Here is a 16,476-nt window from a genome sequence, read left to right on the forward strand (position 1 = left end):
TCCTGATTCTAAGAGTCCGCGTCTAGAATCTGGATCAGTTGGATCAGCGCTGGTAGCTCGGGGGCACTGATTAGGAGATTAATGGAGGAATTCGTCAGCGTCTTGAAGAGCGAGCGCATACTCATCATTCCTCGTTTCTCTTTGATTGCAGAACGTAGGGGAGAGTCGGATACCAGTTCCAAGGGCGACCCGGCCCTCCTTCTTCCTAAAGTCAAGGTTGTTGGGCGCCTCGACGCTGGTACCGGGTCACCGACGCTCCCCGATCCTGCCAGGATGTTTGCAGTTCGTTGATGCGGACACCGAGCCCGCCACTCCCAAAATTAAGCGCGGTCCGCTGGGAACGGTATCGTCCCCGCCGATCGAAGGTACACAACTTTCTGGGTCAACTTGGTCGAAGGCTAATTCTCCTGGAAATTGCGAAAGACCTCCGGGTAGTTCCAGGGCTCTCCCTGAATTAATTGCTTTAGAGAGAACGAAAATAGCAAAAGTCAGGGAGAACCCTATGAAAGGAGAACGCCAGCAAGACAGCGAATGTAACAAGGTCTAGCTGACAGAGATTCCAGCGCACTTTTTACCGATTAATTGTTTTATTCGAGCGGGGAATGCGACCGGGAATGAAACTAATTGGAAACTTTTCATTGGCAGATCCGAGAAACAAGACGTTCACGATATCGCCAGTCTGGGACATCGAGAAAGATGACGTGCAACAGTTGGTTCACTTCACCGAGGAGAAGAGCAACTTTTTCAGGTAGAACGCGTGTTCCGCATGCCGCTTAGGGCCCTGACTATGTGATCCTTGGACACCGCGTGGTTTCGTTTTCGCCTTAATAGCAGCAATGTCTGCCGAAAATTATGGTTTACAACCTGTTAATCGTGCTAACAATGGACATCTGATAGCTTGATATCTGATACCTGAAATCCCTCTGTTTTTATAGGCCAATTTGGAGCCTAGGGTCTAGGTTATTTTGTCCCAAGCGGCTCTCCCATTTAAGAGGAACTATTTAATTAGATTCTATCCCTTATATTCCATTTGTATCGTCGATTTTATTATATGTAATTGCATCATTAACCCTCAACTGGTATTCTGGGACCGTGAATGATCCCAGCATTGAAACTATTTTCTATTCTCTCATGTATCACAATCCCAATATACCAGTCATCTTTGTGAAAATCATTGTACCAGGTAAGGGATGAATCTATTGTATTTGTACGACCATTTCCAGAATGTAGCCTGACGTTTGACTTGCTTTTCAGCTTGCTCGAGAACTCTCAGCTGAATATGATCGAGGACGCCGCTGAGAGCTGCCTGCTGGACGCGTCTACGGGGTCGTACAACGACAATGTGCCGACAGGGACACCGCACTATTTGATGTTGAACAAGCAGAACTCGTTCGAGCACGACGAGAGCCTCGGTATCCTAACCCCGGACCAGATGACCGACTTCACGGTCGCGTTGGAGTGCTCCAGGACACCATCCTGCGAGAACCTGTCGGGCTCAGCGGCCTCGAGACTGGCGTTGACGCGCGCGTCCGCCTCTACACCATCGCCGGAAGAGCTTCCTCTCGATCCGAAGCCTCCGGAGCCAGTCAGAGCTTCCGATCCCATCAGTTTCGTCACATCGGTGACCAGCATCACCAGCTTGGAGGCCGGCTATCAGGGTGACGGTGAGAACTCGCGGCCAGCGAGCCGTGGAGCCGATCCACCGTCTGTCGCACCCCCGGCGAATCTGCCAGCGCCCTGCAGACAAGATCCCATGACCGATTCGGACTTCTTCACGGAGAGCGACGCGGACGCCTACGAAGAGATCGTGCGTGGGGATAGGAAGGCTCAGGTGATCGATGGGACCCTGTTCTGCGCGCCAGGTGGACGGAGATGTCCCAGCTTCACTGGCGAAGAGATGGACTCCAGCGGAATTTACTCGGACCTCGACAAGCGACAGGACGAGCTGCACGCTCCTGAAGAGACTCCTGAGGAGAACGAGGATCGCACCCCTGACACCATGGACACCGAAGTCTCTCAGAGGAGCCAGCCTTCTCCCGTGAAACCCGACGTTATCATTGATCTGCTGCAGGCGAGTCCTCCAGCTGTAGTAGCGACGATCAACGTTGTCTCGCGAGATATTAGGGTTAAACTCTTAAGCTTTTAGGTTTGCCTAGCAACGGACACATAGCATTTTCATTGTACAAAGTTAGGCAGGTTTCTAAATGCTGTAAAACGAGCGTACGTTAGCTTTTTCCTCTTGTTTCGATTGTTTAACAAAACAGTGTCCGTCCTGTACAAAATTGTGCAAACTTATTGTCCTATAAAATGGCTTTGCCAGCTTCCGTCGCGTTTCAATCGTTTATCGAAGCAATGTCCGCTGTTAGACGAATCTCCTATTACTTGCGAACGATGATTAACGTTGGTCGACAATGTCCAGGTGCCGGTAACTCCGTTGGAAACGTCTGGCGACTCCAGCGGGTCGGTGCACACGCCGGAGGTGACTGTGATCGAGGTGAAGAGGAACAACGACAACCTGAGATCGTCGGCGAAGTCGCAGAATAATAAGTCGGACGCGGTTCCTCTAAAGAAGTACAAAATGCCGAAGAGAAACGTCGTGTCGAAGATCAAGGCGATGATCGAGTCCGGACCGAAGGACGAAAGCGAGAAGGAGGCGAGGCGATCGCAGAGATCCTCCAGAAAGAATGGAGGCCGCTGGGACGCCGTGATGAGCAAGATAGAGGCCGGGAAGAACGAGCAGAGAACCAGGCCACCGAGGAAAGAGGTAAAGTCGAGGGTCCTGCAGAGCATCGGCCAAATTCCGCCCCCTGTCACCAAGCAGAAGAAAGCCGGCGATGCGAACAATAATAAGGATAAAAGGTAAATCGTTGATTGATCGGCGATGATCCCATGCGACCGGTTACTTATGATTTATCTGGTCTGCAGGAGACTGAGGGGTCGCCAAGACATGAAGTCGCCGACCGAGGAGACCGCGAGGAGTTCCGTTCGCAGCTCCATGAGCGACCTCAGCACCGGGCCTAACAAGGACACCTCGAGTAAGTAGCTCATCTCTTTTTATACGATCCACTGGATTGGATCAATCGAAATGCTAAGCTGTAGCGAACCGTCCGCATTTAAGGCCATTGCTTTTTCTTTTGTGCACTGTATTTTCGTGAATCTTTTAGGGTGCTTCGCGCTTAATCTATCGGTCTTCGCATTACTAACGAAAGAAAGATGCAAAGTTGCCTTCGGCTCAGAAAGCAGTCTCTAAATTTGAAAGACAGACTCGTTCTCGCGCCCAAGGTCGCCCGGCGTTTCCTTGTCCAGCGACAGGACTTTTTCTTTCAACCGCATTTCGATCGTGAGAATGTTGTGCCCGTTTCGCAAAGCACTCATTGTACTTGCCAGCCTGTAGTAAGATATAGTACTCTCCAAGACGAACGGAGAGGAAGGAAGAAAGGCTGCTGCGCAGAGTGGTAGCGGCGACGGGCGGACCTTGCGGAGAATGGAGCAGGGCTTCGGCAAACATGATGCCGGCCGATTTTGCGATATCGAATTATGCTCGACCGCATGCCACGCGTTTTTATCAACGGGAAAAACACCGGACCACAAAGGTCGGCAAACCGGGCGGTCGTGTGTTCCGCGAGGACTTGCACTTTTGCGCGTTCGACGCAACTGCATTCGGGGCTTCGTTCGGCGATTTCGTTTACATCCTACGAAACTCTTTCGAAACTTTTTTATCGTTTGCGTAGATTCTTTTCTAATCGATTCTGACATTAAGACGAGTAGATTCCTTGCTCTCGTCGACAAATTGTATCAAGACTTGCATTATACATGGAAACCACAATATCACGGAATGTGTTAAAAAAACTTTGGACACCGAGGGTCAAAAAAAGAGATTCCGCAAGGGTGGCGAAAGGACAGAGGAGTGGAAAATTACCGCGATCGATAGGTTCGTCGAACTCGAAAACCGCAATGTTCATATCCCGGGGATCATTAGCTTATATAATCCACGGACTATAAATCAGCCCCGCGGCGGCTAATTGCCGGCCACGCGGCGTCTCTTAATGATTCGTATCCTTATTACCTCCGTTAATCCCAAGAAAAGCCGATTCGAAATTAGCGAGCACAGTTTGCGCCGGGTAGCGGTCTGAATAGCGAAGCTGCTTCTGCACGGCCAACCCTAAACTCTCCCCCGTCAGCTGACTACCCCCTCCGCGGATTCGTCGACTGGACGTTATCAGGGTCACGAGATAGGAGTCTTCTAAACGCGATTGATCCGCGGACATTGCTATGTCGACTCCCCTGGCTCGTTCTCGAAGGTCGCTGCCAGGGGTGGCCACCCCATTAGCAGCACCCCCTCCCCCCACGCCGTCCTCCGGATCAATTTATTTCGTTCTCGGGAAGTGCACGCACGCGTCTTCGGCCTTTGTCGCCTGTAGGAGGAGCCTCATCCGAGACACTGCCGTACCGAACTATGGACCATTTTCGTAGCTGTACAATTTCAGAATGTTTACGATCGTTCTCAGCTTTGTTCGTTAATCTTTCAAGACGTGTTTCCACACGGAGCATTCTTTTGGTGGACGTAACAATGTATCGGACACGTTATTTTCGAGATTGATTTCTTCTGGCGTCGGAGTCGTCGTCCGACGACAAGGAAGTTTCGATCAACGTAGTTGCGAAAAAGCTCGTAGCACAGGGTTCGATTGCTAAAAATCCAGTAATTAGGGGACGATTTAAATACACCGGATTAACGTGACCTGCTAACCTCGGTCCGGCGGTTAATCAAACGGAAAGTTGATCAAAGCGAACGATCCCCAAGCATCGTCGACGGTGTCGTGCAAAATCTAGATCCAGCGAAACTGCCGCAAAGTTTGAGCCAATAATCAATTTAACGGGGTTGAAAATGCATAGGGGAGAGAACGGTCGAGCTACGAAGGGCGATCACATCTCCAAAGTTGCGCGTAGGAACTTCGAAGGGCTGTCTGCTGGCACAGCGATCGCGAAGGGTCTACGAATTCTCTTATCCACTGATCGATGAAATAGGGGCGCAGCGGGTCTGAAAATACATTGTCGCAAATGAAGGATCGAGCCTGATCGGTGATCTTCGAAGTTGCACGAAGGGAGAAAGAAAGAGAGTCCGAACAGCCAGGGGGGGATGCTCGGTCAAAAATCAATGAAACCGGGTTGAAAACGCGTCGTAGACAAAGCTCTCACCCCCGAAGGACTGTTTACAAAGTTTCGGAATACCGAAAGATCGCAGCGGGCTCTGAACAGCTGTGTAGCCGAGTTGCGTAGCCGAGAAATCAATGATACCGGGTTGAGAACGCGTCGAAGACGAACACGTCCATCCCCGAAGGGGACGATCTTGGAAGTTGCGGAAAGGAATTCCGAAGGGTCGCGTTTTCTCGTAGAAAGAAAGATCTGGCAGAACGTGTTGGCGAAAGCGGGTCGGGGTGGTGGCCGTAGCGCGAGCGGGAGGGTGTTTTTCTATCGACCGGGGGTGAGAGAGAGAGTAGGCGGGCGCGAAACTCGGCCGTTACGGCGGCACCGGCATCGGCGTCCGACGACGTCCGAGGGCGTCGCGGCGCTCCGGCGCCACTGGACGTCTCCGTTTCCATTGGATCTCTTGGAGCAGCCGCAGCGACGGCACCGTCGTCGCGAATCGGCTCGGCAGTCCTCGGCGAGCGTCGTGATCGTTCGTACGGCGGCTCATACACGCGCGTTGCATTTCCGGTGCTGCTGCTGCTCCTCCTCCTCCCTTCGCCGTTTCCGCCTCACGCTCTCTCTGTCCTCCAATCTCTCTCTCTTCCTCTCTCTCTTCCTCTCTCTCTCTCTCTCTCTCTCTCTCTCTCTCTCTCTCTCTTGCTCTTGCTCTCCCCGTGCCCTATTCGTGGGACTGACCGATTTCATCGAGGGAGCGTAGACGGGTTCGAGAGAAGCGTACGTGGTCCGCGCTAGAAGAGGACAGGAGGCGAGAGCGAGGCTGAGCGTAGCCGGTGCATCGTCGTCAGTGAATGCCGCAAGGTGACGGTGCAAAGTGCATCGGCGAGAGACTGCGGAGATCTTCCGTAATCTCCTCCTCCCGGATTCTCTCTGCCGTTTCGGCGTGGTCTTAGCCGTCGTGGAACATCTCTCGAACTTCTGATCCGGTGTTCGGGGAAGAGGATCTGCGCGAGCGCGGATGCACCGACGTGCCGACGTGACCTGATTTCCAGCTTGTCAGATCCCGAGGATCGAAAGGGAGCAGCAGGACTCGCAGCATGCTGGCGCGCCGCTGCACTCGGTGCACTCGGAGGTGGAATCTGTGCTCCGGGACCGGATCACCTGCCCCCCTCTCGGCGGCCCCCAATGAAAGTTCCCCGTGGTACCGTTATCGCGGGTACCTCTCGGCCTCGTGGTCCCCTAGCGTCTCGTTCTCCTAGAAACCGGCCGTCGTCCGTGCTTGGTGCTCCCGGACTCTCGGCTTCCTCGGGTTTTCCGGGCCTCTTCGGATCGTTCTCGGCTCGTTCGCCGCGGGTTTCTGTCCGCGGGTCAACGGCACCGGTCGGTTTATTTCCGGCATTGCCTTTCTTCGGGCCACCTATCTCCGGCCTGTGCGCGGTGTGTTCACGTCCTTCGGCGGCTCCCCACCCGTTTTAGACAGGTGCAGACCCGGCCGCGAGACCACGTGCGCCTCGTCCAAGGCCGACGACCACCGGTCCCGGAGCACCCGGTCTCTCTCCGCCACCTTACGCAACGGAATCAGATGTTGTCGAGCAGCAGTCCGCATGGCTGAGGACGCGGGCCGATCCAGCCGGTGAAAGACACGCCGCATAGGAGGACCAGGAATCGGGTCAAGCCGCTCCGCGTCTCGATATCTCTCTGTGTGCCCCGTGTGCTGCCGAGATATATATCTCCTATACGTGTTCCCCTAATCAGTATAACCGCGGTGTCTCGTCGGTGCGCAGTGCTCTCTCGATCACCGGCAGTGCCGCCGCGCTCAGCTCGCGATCGATGGAAGAGGAGGATGCCGCTTGATCGAGGACACGACGTTCTGGAGAGGATCGTACGCGGACAGCATGGGGTGAAGAGGGCTCCGAAGGCCCAGGTGGCAACGAGAACATGAGCTCCATTGCCGGACCGGCCGTTGATCGACGGTGAAAGCCGGACCTCGAAAATGGGGCAACAGGGATCGAAGGGTAGGCCGGCTCTCCGGGCAGATTTCGTCAGAGACTCGGCGAAAATGCGGCTCGGCAGCTTCAAGCGAGGTAGAGTCCGTAGACCGTGGCGCGGCAGCCATCTTCCGCTTCTTCTAGCTTTACCTTTCCGATACCTTCTCTCCTCGAATCGACGGTTTACGATGCCTACGAATTTACGACGCGCACCTGGCCACTCCGGGAGTCGGAATCGCCTTTCATCGAGAGGAATCCTCGGTTCATTATGCCGGACTGACTGCCCGGAGGAGACCGACGCGAACCGACTGTAATAAACACAGGTCCCGGAGTTGTCGCCGGCAAATCTTTGAATCTCGTTTTTACAAAGAGAAGAGGGAGGCAGGGAGCAGGGCAAAAGGAGGAGAGGTCGCTATCCGCCACCTGTCTTTTTCTACGTGGTTCATTTAACGCTAGAAAGTTGCCGGCGACGCGAACACGAACGGTCGACCGGCTCTCTCGGTTCTCTCGGCACTCGGCGGCTGCTGCTGCTGCTGCTGCAGAGCCATTCGAAAAGGTAGATAGGTCGAACGGTTTCTCTTGACCGAGTCTAAAACGTTACGGAGAAGGATCAAAGGTACCCTACTTACGCACAACTCTCGGCCCAGGGATTTCTCTTTCACGGTGGCCATCGATCATTGTTGGCCGGGGGCCGGTCCTGCCTGCTTGCGGAAAGTGGTTCGACTTGTCGGCTCGTGCGCGTTCGAGAACAGGAGTAATTAGCGAGCAGGGCCACGCGGACTCGTCCGAGATAATGCATCGACTCTAGAGCCATTAGCGGCAATCACGAAATTCCGTTAGAGGAGACGTCCTCGTGTAAAAATCGTTTCAGCGACTGCAGAGTCAGGAGCAAGTCGTTAGAGCGACCGTCGAATGTCCCACGGTTCTTGGTGCAAGCACAAGAATCTTGTAGGAAACGTATAAAAAACATGTTCAATCTCATCCGCTACACCGTCATCTATGCTTTCCAATGAATACCATGATGATTTTCCTCCAGGGTCAATATTGACCCCGTACCCGGAGTCAAGAACCTGGAAAACGTTCGGAGAACTCGCTCGTTCTGCTCGCCAACGGCGTTATAATTAACCACACTCTCGAACGACTCTTGTGAGGTTTTTTTGTCCCTGGTCCACAGCGACCCGAGTTCAACCCGGCGGAACAATCGTCGCTCGTGCAACGTATTAATGGTCGATCGATCGTCGAAGCATTGAAGCCGAGCGGATGCAATGTTCGTGCTTCTAGGCCCGAGATCGTTTAGCGGTCTCGCCGTCGCCGGCTAGGCGCTAACGAGAATGCGAGGCGTCGCGTTTTTCCTCTCGCTGTTCCCGCCGCGTTCCTCGGTGTACACAATGAACAACGTTTTCTTTTGCCTGTCGGCGTAATCGGGAGCACGTTCAAACTTAGCTCCCGTTGACGCGGGGGTTCCGCTTCGGCCGCGGCGGAGCGCGAATTCCGACGATGCGGGAAACGATATCAGATGAGACCACCGAACACACAGGTCGATGAACCGCGGGGGAGTAGAAATAATGGAAATAATGCGACATCCGCGCGAGACACCTTGACCCCGGTCTTCTTGGCGTTTCCTCGCCGTTTTCGCGGTGCGCGATCGCAGGAGAAACAGACACGTAACGGCGACGCATCATCGTCCTCGTTTGTTTTCGCCCGCGGTATAAATAGTCACAAAGGGAAGCCGGCCGCGTAAAAAAGCGGCGGTTCTTTTGTCCCTCCCGCGTATCAAGCTCTTTTACTGACACCTCTTTCTCTGTTCTTGTCCATTGCAGAGAGGTCACCAACGTCGACGACTCCGCCCAGAAGAATGGTGGCGAACGGACGCGGCAGCCTGCAGAATCGCGTCAACAGCTTCGACAATAAGAAGAGCTGCGTGGAGATCTCGACCGTCAGCCTCGGTGAGTTTCGAGGGACCCGGAGAGACGGCCCCGCGGTCCTGCAAGAGGCCTGTTGGGGCCCGAATCACGCGGACACGTTCCTCGCACGCGACGGCACGCTGCTAGCGTTCTAGGCTAATGCGGCTGAAACTATGCAGGCATATCGATGGGGCCCCATTCACTGGCGTGTAATGCTCGGTCCTCTGCCAATCGACGCGGACGTGCCGCAAATCGGTCACAGATCGCTCTCTGTCCAACGTGTATGCATAAAAATGCATTGACCTCCATACAGAGGCCCGCATATAGATTTTGTATACAATGCGCTAGGCTGGTCAATATGGAATGCCCAGACGTTTTAGTATCTTTTGGAACTGTAAATTGCGTAAACGTAGAGTCTAAATGTTCTAAACTCTAACTAATATGTAGCGTCTTTTCTATAAGAGGTATCCAGCATATCTGGAATTTGCGTAGTCTATGAGATCTGTAGCACATTGTATTAATACCGTCAAAGCGATAGGACTGGCGTTGATCAGAGCAATTTCTAGAGTGTATATATAGAGAGCTTCCTCGATGATTGTGAAATCAGAAGTTTGGTAGTGGAGCCAGAGAGGGGCGTTGGACAGAGAACGGTCTCTGAAATGGTTCGCGAGCGATCAGGCAACAAGCGGCGCAATAACAGTCGCTGTATTAAAATGTCTCCTCTCGTTGATTGAACGGAGGAAACGAAAGGTCGAGGGCACCGTTGCGTGTTTCCGGTTGGTGACCCAATGCGACCAGGATAGAATGTAGCTTTTCCTTGAACGCCTGCCCCTATACAACCGTGTTCCGCACGGCTATCGGAATAGAGAGAGCCAGGCATTCGATAGTTTATCGGCGCGTCGATAGCGAACCACCAGGAGGGATCTATTTTCAGTGGGAAGCATAGCATTGAAAAGTATTGTTGGCAACCGGCCACGCCGGTTTCGGCGAGCCGATCTATTGCGTCTTATCGTTTTCTGGTTTACCCGCGAAGCCTTTAAAACGGTACGATACTAGAATACCTTTCCACGCTGTATACGACCGATGAACGTAATTGACAGGGATACTCGCGCGTCCAATAAAACAGCCAGGACAATAATTACGCTCTAAATGAAAACACAATTTTTGTTAGCTCGGCTCGGCGTCGAGCGTTACGATTGGAAACTGCGTAGTATGTAGGAAGAGTCGTAAAACGAAATTGTTGGAAACATTTTGACATATTTTATTTGTATTGTATTGTTAAGAGTCACTTGTGTGCGAGTGCACTGTTTGAGGAAATCTAGAATCGAGGGAACATTCGTCGTTCATGGCCCCGTAGGAATTTGCGAGCATTGGTGTCGAGGCAGAACCAACGCTTCGACGCAGCTAGGATAATTAACCGTGGGCGTGGGTTGTCACCGTCGCCGCTCGTTGTCCCTCGGTACAGGTCAGAATCGTAACGGATGCATCCCTTACCACGGCCAATTTAAACCCCTCCATGAAGGACCCTGTCGGACGGGGCAAGAACATCGCTCGTCGTTCAGTTGTCTCTAGACTTTCGCCTCGTAAACTCCTCGATTTTCTCCGTTTCAATCGCATTCGTCCAGTGCAACGTTGCACACACGTTCTTCGAGCATAATATTCCGCTACGCTAGCGCGTTCTTCGTGATCGGCATCGTTAGTAGCGATCTACAACTGTGCGTCGATGGTCAGGGTGATCGAGCCCTAAGGACTTGTTTAACCATGGTGACCTCCGGTTTTCGCAGATTTCACGGTACTTATCTGTTAACAATTTTTCTAACAGTTTCTTAGCCTTCTTTCAACGTCTGGTCTACTTTGTGTCGTGATTTCGCGAATGGTTGTCCAGATTAATGAAATAACAATTCTCGACTGTATTCTCTGTTAAACAAGTTTTCGTTTGAGTACTCAAACGTCCATTTTTTGTCGCAACATAGCGCCAGGGTTTTAGCGATTTCGGTGTAATTCACATTGTCAAGTATTTCTTGATGCAAGAGGATTAATCGTGAAACTTTTCGGTTGCGTAAAAATACAACTTTAAGTTTCCGGTCGCTCGTCTTCGCCGATTTACCTCTTATTATTCCCCTAGAAGACGTTCGTTGTCGCGCTCGAAGTTTTCACGTAACAGGTTCCGGGGCTGGTTCGCATTATCTCGCGCGGACAGCAAAACGGTTTGCAAGAAACGGTACTCGCGTTCTCCTCGCCTCTCTTTCTCTCTCTCTCTCTCTCTTTCTCTTTCTCTTTCTCTTTCTCTTTCTCTTTCTCTTTCTCTTTCTTTCTCTCGACTCGTTAACGCGGCTAGTGTCTATTCTTTTTTTTTTTATTATTTCAGAGAAGAGTCCGTCAGCGACGCGAAAGCCGGCTACAAGAAGATTAACGAGCACCGTCCCGACGAAGCACAGTTCCACAACAACGTCGAAAGGTATTACATTGATATTTTCGCGCGATCATCGCAATCTTGCAACGTTCTTCTCTGTTGCTGAATTAGGGGATCGTGCTCGGTCTTCTTTCTATGCAACTGTGAATTATTCTGCTTTATCTTTTCGCAATTGTCTGTAGTCTGCCCAACGGTACGAGTCGGTGCACATGTCGTCGGACCCTCGACATTTATTAGAACATCTTCGTTCGTATGAATTTCTTGGAAGAGAATGGATATAAATGTTTATTGTTTATACGTAAGAGCCAGACTCGTCAAAGTACGCTGCTACAAACGATCGCGCGATTATTACTATAGAAACCCATCGTGTCCTCAAGTTTAAATATCCATTGCGTTTGTCCTGGCCGAGCGCCGCCCCTTAACGACTGCAATCCGCTCGACTCGCCCGCAGAGAGATCAGCATTCGCCGGGCGAGTGGCTCCTGAACGACTACAACCGGCTCGCGTACGCAAACGCCTATCGCGTTCCCGCGTTGATAATAGCTGGAGGAAACGTCGGGACGAGCTTTCTAATTGATCGGCCGGCGGCCGGTTGGTTTCTAAAAAGGTCCCACGGTTGTTTCACGGTGCGTGTACGCCGTGAAACACAAATCCTCCGTCGTTTCACCGCGTACTCTCCGAGTCTCGCACGCGTGGCGGATCGTGGCCGTCCTATAGAAGAAAGTCGCTTTCACTGGGCCCTGACCAGGTCTGGGCCAAAACGGTGCACCCGTATTAAGGTTCCGAGAGTCTTTGGAAAATCCCCGGCTAAGTCCTTCACGGAGCGAAGCTCCAACGCACCCGTATCGGCGAAAGTAATCCTCCGACCGGCCACTTCTTTTGTAATCGCCGGAATTTACGCATTCGCTGGGAGATTATGCAGGCTTCGAACACGCGATCGGCTCGCTGAGCCGAAGAGCTTCCGAAGATCGCACGATATATATATATATATAATCGCCCTAACCGGCCCCGCACCCTGTGGGGCCTCTCGGGTCTTCATCGAGCCTCGAATTTGCAAATTTCCAGCAATTTTTCGACAACTATCTTCAATTCGAATTCTTGATACTTGCCGTTTATCTTTTATTTCTTTCGCCCATTTATGCTGTCCTCTTAATATTTTGACCACCTCGAAAATTGCATAGAATCGCAGTATTTTATCGGATCAAATTAACATTCGAAGGTCAAGTTGTACAACATCGATTACATTTAACTGGACTATACTAGATCAGCGTAGAAATTCATGTTCATATTCGAGCGAACAATACCGTCACCCCCATAAATAACTCGCGTCGCTAATGGATCCTCCCAGCTCGGTGCCTAATAAATAATAACAATATAAGGATCGCACAACGATGTTGAACAAACTGGTATTCGTCTTCAGAATTTCACCCCGCCTACTTTCGAGCTGCTCGAAGCAAGAAGCATGGTTCAGCCAGTCGAGCCGACGCAGGTATACACATAAATTCCAATTGGTCGTCGCGTCGTGGTACGCGCAAGCTTGCCCTCGGTGAACAATGGAAAAAACAATACGCTCCTCCGAAATGTTCGGAGGTGGTCTAGCACGCGAGCGTGTTATCTGGAACAAATTACCGAAGCGAAGATCATTATCAATGACCGTCCGCGTCCTAGAAAGCCCGGTTATCCCGTATCGGGTCGAGTTTCTACGAGGCTCTTCACGGTCTTCTACTTCCTTTCGTTTTAATTTAGTGTCCCCATTAATCATTCATGAACGAGCCGAGCCGGCTGGGAAGGATCTGCGAGAGATATCCGCGAATCCTCTTTGGAAGATTGTAAAGCATCGGCAATTAGATTCCTCGCGCGACTCCGCGCGCACCGACCGAAATATCGTCGAGGGTTGCCGCGAGCGGAATGGGCAATCGGTTTCGAGGTCCTGCGCGGCGGAAGAGCGTTATCCGATCGTCGATCATTATCCTCGGCCGGCCGGGCCCCGGACACGTATTGTCTCGCACGATTACGGGCCCGGGCGACCATCTAGGGTCGAGCGATTCCAAATGGAAAAGTGAATTTATTCGGAGCACGGCTCCGAGAAATAATTCATCGGGCTCTGCGCGCTGAGCCGAGCCGAGCCGTGCCGAGCCGATTTATTCCACCGCGGGCAGACGAAACACGCCGATCCGAGGGTACTTTACGAGCCAATAAAACTGGCCGCGACGCGGGCAATGATAGAATCGGCCGCGCCAGTCGGATATTAAGTGGCGTTTGCCGGTTAATTTTCCAGCGAAATGAAGCCGCCGCCTCCTTCCTTCTTCTCCCTTGGTCGCATCCAGCTTCTTTTATTCATCGCTCGGCTCTCGCGAGCGATAGAAATCCGAACCCGAGGACTTTCTCGAGTCGGGAACAATAAGAGAAACAGCCGCTAACGGGGTACTCCAGTCTAGATACCGGCACTCTTTTTCCCATAAAACTAGAAAACCTTTTACCACGTCTGCTACCGTTGTTTACGCTTTTACTCGCGGCTCGTTCTTCCAACGAGATAATCGCTGCTGCGATTTCGGCTTTAGGCGCAGGAATTTTTCCAAAGCGTGTTGTTGGTTAGCACAGGCTTTCCAGATTAGGGACCGTGGCACTCGAATTCTTCGTCTCTTGCGCAATTCCTTCTGTATTTAGCTGTTTCATATCGCAGTTCGATTGGTCGAGTTTCTTCGGGCTTGCTTACCTGACTAGTTAGTCGACTCGTTACTTTTCTTGTTCCCCCCGCTTACTCGAAGAGACTAATTTACTCGCCGGTACAGTTTTCGCGGTACTTCAACGTACAAGTCCTATAATTCGCGAAGTTGCTTCGCGAGTCCTCGTGCACCTGCCTAAAAAGGCACGTGTCCAACGAAATTGGCTCCGAGCTATTAAGTGAAACTGTCCGTCTTGGACGCTGTTCTGGAAACGCGTAGCCAGTTGTGGGTCGTACACGGTTTTCCTCGTGTGCCCGTCGTCTTCTTGTGTGCTCCTCCGACGAGGTAGCACACCTCGTTTCAAGGTGGTGGTAGGAGTGGCCGTCGCAGAGACGGAAGGAGGGATACGTCGGTCCGCGAAGCAGCCTGTGGCTCGTGCTAATTCAGTCGAAGTGCGGACTTGCTCGGCAAATCGCTTACAAATGACGGACCCGATTAGATCTTTCGCCGAGGTATCGCTGGATCGGACGTTCTCGCGGCTAGACATCCGACGAGCGTCTTGAGGGACCGAATCTGCTCGCGATCGGCTAAAAATATATTTCATTGGACGTGACGCGGCTTCTCCGTGCTCGCTTTGCTCCCGGATTGTTCCCGCTTATCTTCTGTGCACCGTCGAGGAAAATCGCGAAGTGTCGTCTCGAGACTGTAGCGATGAGTGCGCGGGGTCTTACGGGGGTTGTGTTTCGCGGGGCGGAATTTGGCGGCGGTTGGGCATCGTCGGAAACGCCGTGAGGGGAGAGTCGAGGGGCGAGAGGTCTCCAGGAAGTTTCGATGTTCCCGTTAGGGTGTCGGGTCGAGGAGCACCTTGGATTTCCCGTGCGGCGGTCTCGTGCACTCGACCTTAACCCAGAGACTGAACCGGGTCGATCTTGAACGCGTTCCCTGGCTTCGTTTTCCGTCGCGTGCTTTCACGTCGGCGCGAACGGTAGGAGGATGCTGGTCCTCCTCCGGTGACGCGCTCCGGTCCTGCCGAGAATTTTCCCGCGGGGCGCAGCCGGGTTTTCTCCTATTCGCTTGCGGCGCCTTGAGAACGAGGATCTCTGGGTGAAACAGGTAGCCCGACTTTCCAACCGTGTTCCTCTCTCCCTCTCTCTCTCCCTCTTTCTCTCTTTCTGCTTGTTCGCAAACGAGTTTTCCGCTCGCCGCGCTCGACTTTCTTCGCCGGGCCGCGAACATGACCGGGGACAGTGGGCCCGACTCCTCGAGGACTCTCGTCGCGTTTCACCGGTCCGGGTCCGCTCGACGAAACTCGACGATGACCCCCTGACCCAGCACCTGACGGGGTTGCGTTTATCCAAGCGATGAGAGGCCGACCGGAGATCATCGTGTTTACAACTGCGAAGTCGAAACCGAGGACTTGAGAGTCGATCCCGATGGTGATGGGACCGGTGACCTTAATTGCAGATCGGGAGACCAAAGATCACGGCTATGTGGTGAGCAGGGCGTCCCTGGAGACCCGGGACCAGGCCGCGCAAACCGACGGTCTCTTCAACATCAGAAACCAGACGACCGAGCAAGTCGTCCAAGCCCTGTCCGTCGCCGTGCAGTACTTGGCCTATGAGGTACGTTGCCTTCATCCCTTAACTGTTAACTCGCCCGGAACGACGGACGTTTTGTCAATTTTTTAACCTAATTGCTATTTTGTAATGCAAACTAACACCTACGAAATCTCTACCCCCCTCTGGTTCGATTTTAAAAATGTTGTCCACGACTGTAACTAGTTTTACGGTGGAAGGGACCAACAATCTGGCTCTGATACGTTTTAAAGAATTCGACACCGACGTCATCGCCGAAGGGTTAATTCTTAAGTCACCTTATCCGAACTGAATTCGCAATCTGCGCAAAGTATGCGGTGTAAAGCAGAAAACTAGTTCGCCTAGATCGTACCAAAAAGAATCCTAGAAGTCTCCGGCATTCCGGCGGACACTTTTAATTCGTTTAACCGGTATATATCGTTGCTTGTCGCACGCAGTTGGACGCATTTTCTACCCCGAAGCTCAAAAAGGAATTGGAGAACATGAAAAAAGAATGGATGTCGAGCTGCACGGAAATCGAAGAGCTGAGGACTAGAAACCTCGGCATTGAAGAGAGGCTCGAGTCGGAGAGGGAGAATCATCGCAGAGCCTTGGACCAGCTTCGTGAAGATCGTGAGTCTTGCCAACTGTTTTATTCGTCTTTCTTTCTCAGCCTTCTGGCTCGTCACCGCGTGGAACACGCTACTCATGATGTAATTTACACAGCCCCGTTACTCCACACCCCCCCGAAACCATTTCGAACTATTGTTTTCACATTGTTTCCTTT

General features: G+C 52.3%; 1 protein-coding gene across 5 annotated transcripts in view; it reads left to right on the forward strand.

Annotated features, from left to right (window-relative positions):
• Positions 1-16,476, forward strand: part of toc (toucan) — a 34,025-nt gene that overhangs the window by 13,233 nt on the left and 4,316 nt on the right. For 3 of the 5 annotated variants that reach the window (XM_076518300.1, XM_033481032.2, XM_076518302.1), the window contains 10 exons: positions 152-365; positions 646-748; positions 1,157-1,183; positions 1,255-2,071; positions 2,420-2,859; positions 2,926-3,035; positions 8,954-9,079; positions 11,406-11,495; positions 15,580-15,737; positions 16,148-16,322. In XM_076518300.1, coding sequence (XP_076374415.1) covers positions 152-365; positions 646-748; positions 1,157-1,183; positions 1,255-2,071; positions 2,420-2,859; positions 2,926-3,035; positions 8,954-9,079; positions 11,406-11,495; positions 15,580-15,737; positions 16,148-16,322 — 2,260 coding nt within the window. The remainder of the gene's footprint in view (positions 1-151; positions 366-645; positions 749-1,156; positions 1,184-1,254; positions 2,072-2,419; positions 2,860-2,925; positions 3,036-8,953; positions 9,080-11,405; positions 11,496-15,579; positions 15,738-16,147; positions 16,323-16,476) is intronic. The other 2 variants (XM_076518301.1, XM_033481028.2) reach the window with 2 other exon arrangements.

This window comes from Megalopta genalis, chromosome 2 (genome assembly GCF_051020955.1).
Source record: "Megalopta genalis isolate 19385.01 chromosome 2, iyMegGena1_principal, whole genome shotgun sequence".
Classification (NCBI taxonomy): domain Eukaryota; kingdom Metazoa; phylum Arthropoda; class Insecta; order Hymenoptera; family Halictidae; genus Megalopta; species Megalopta genalis.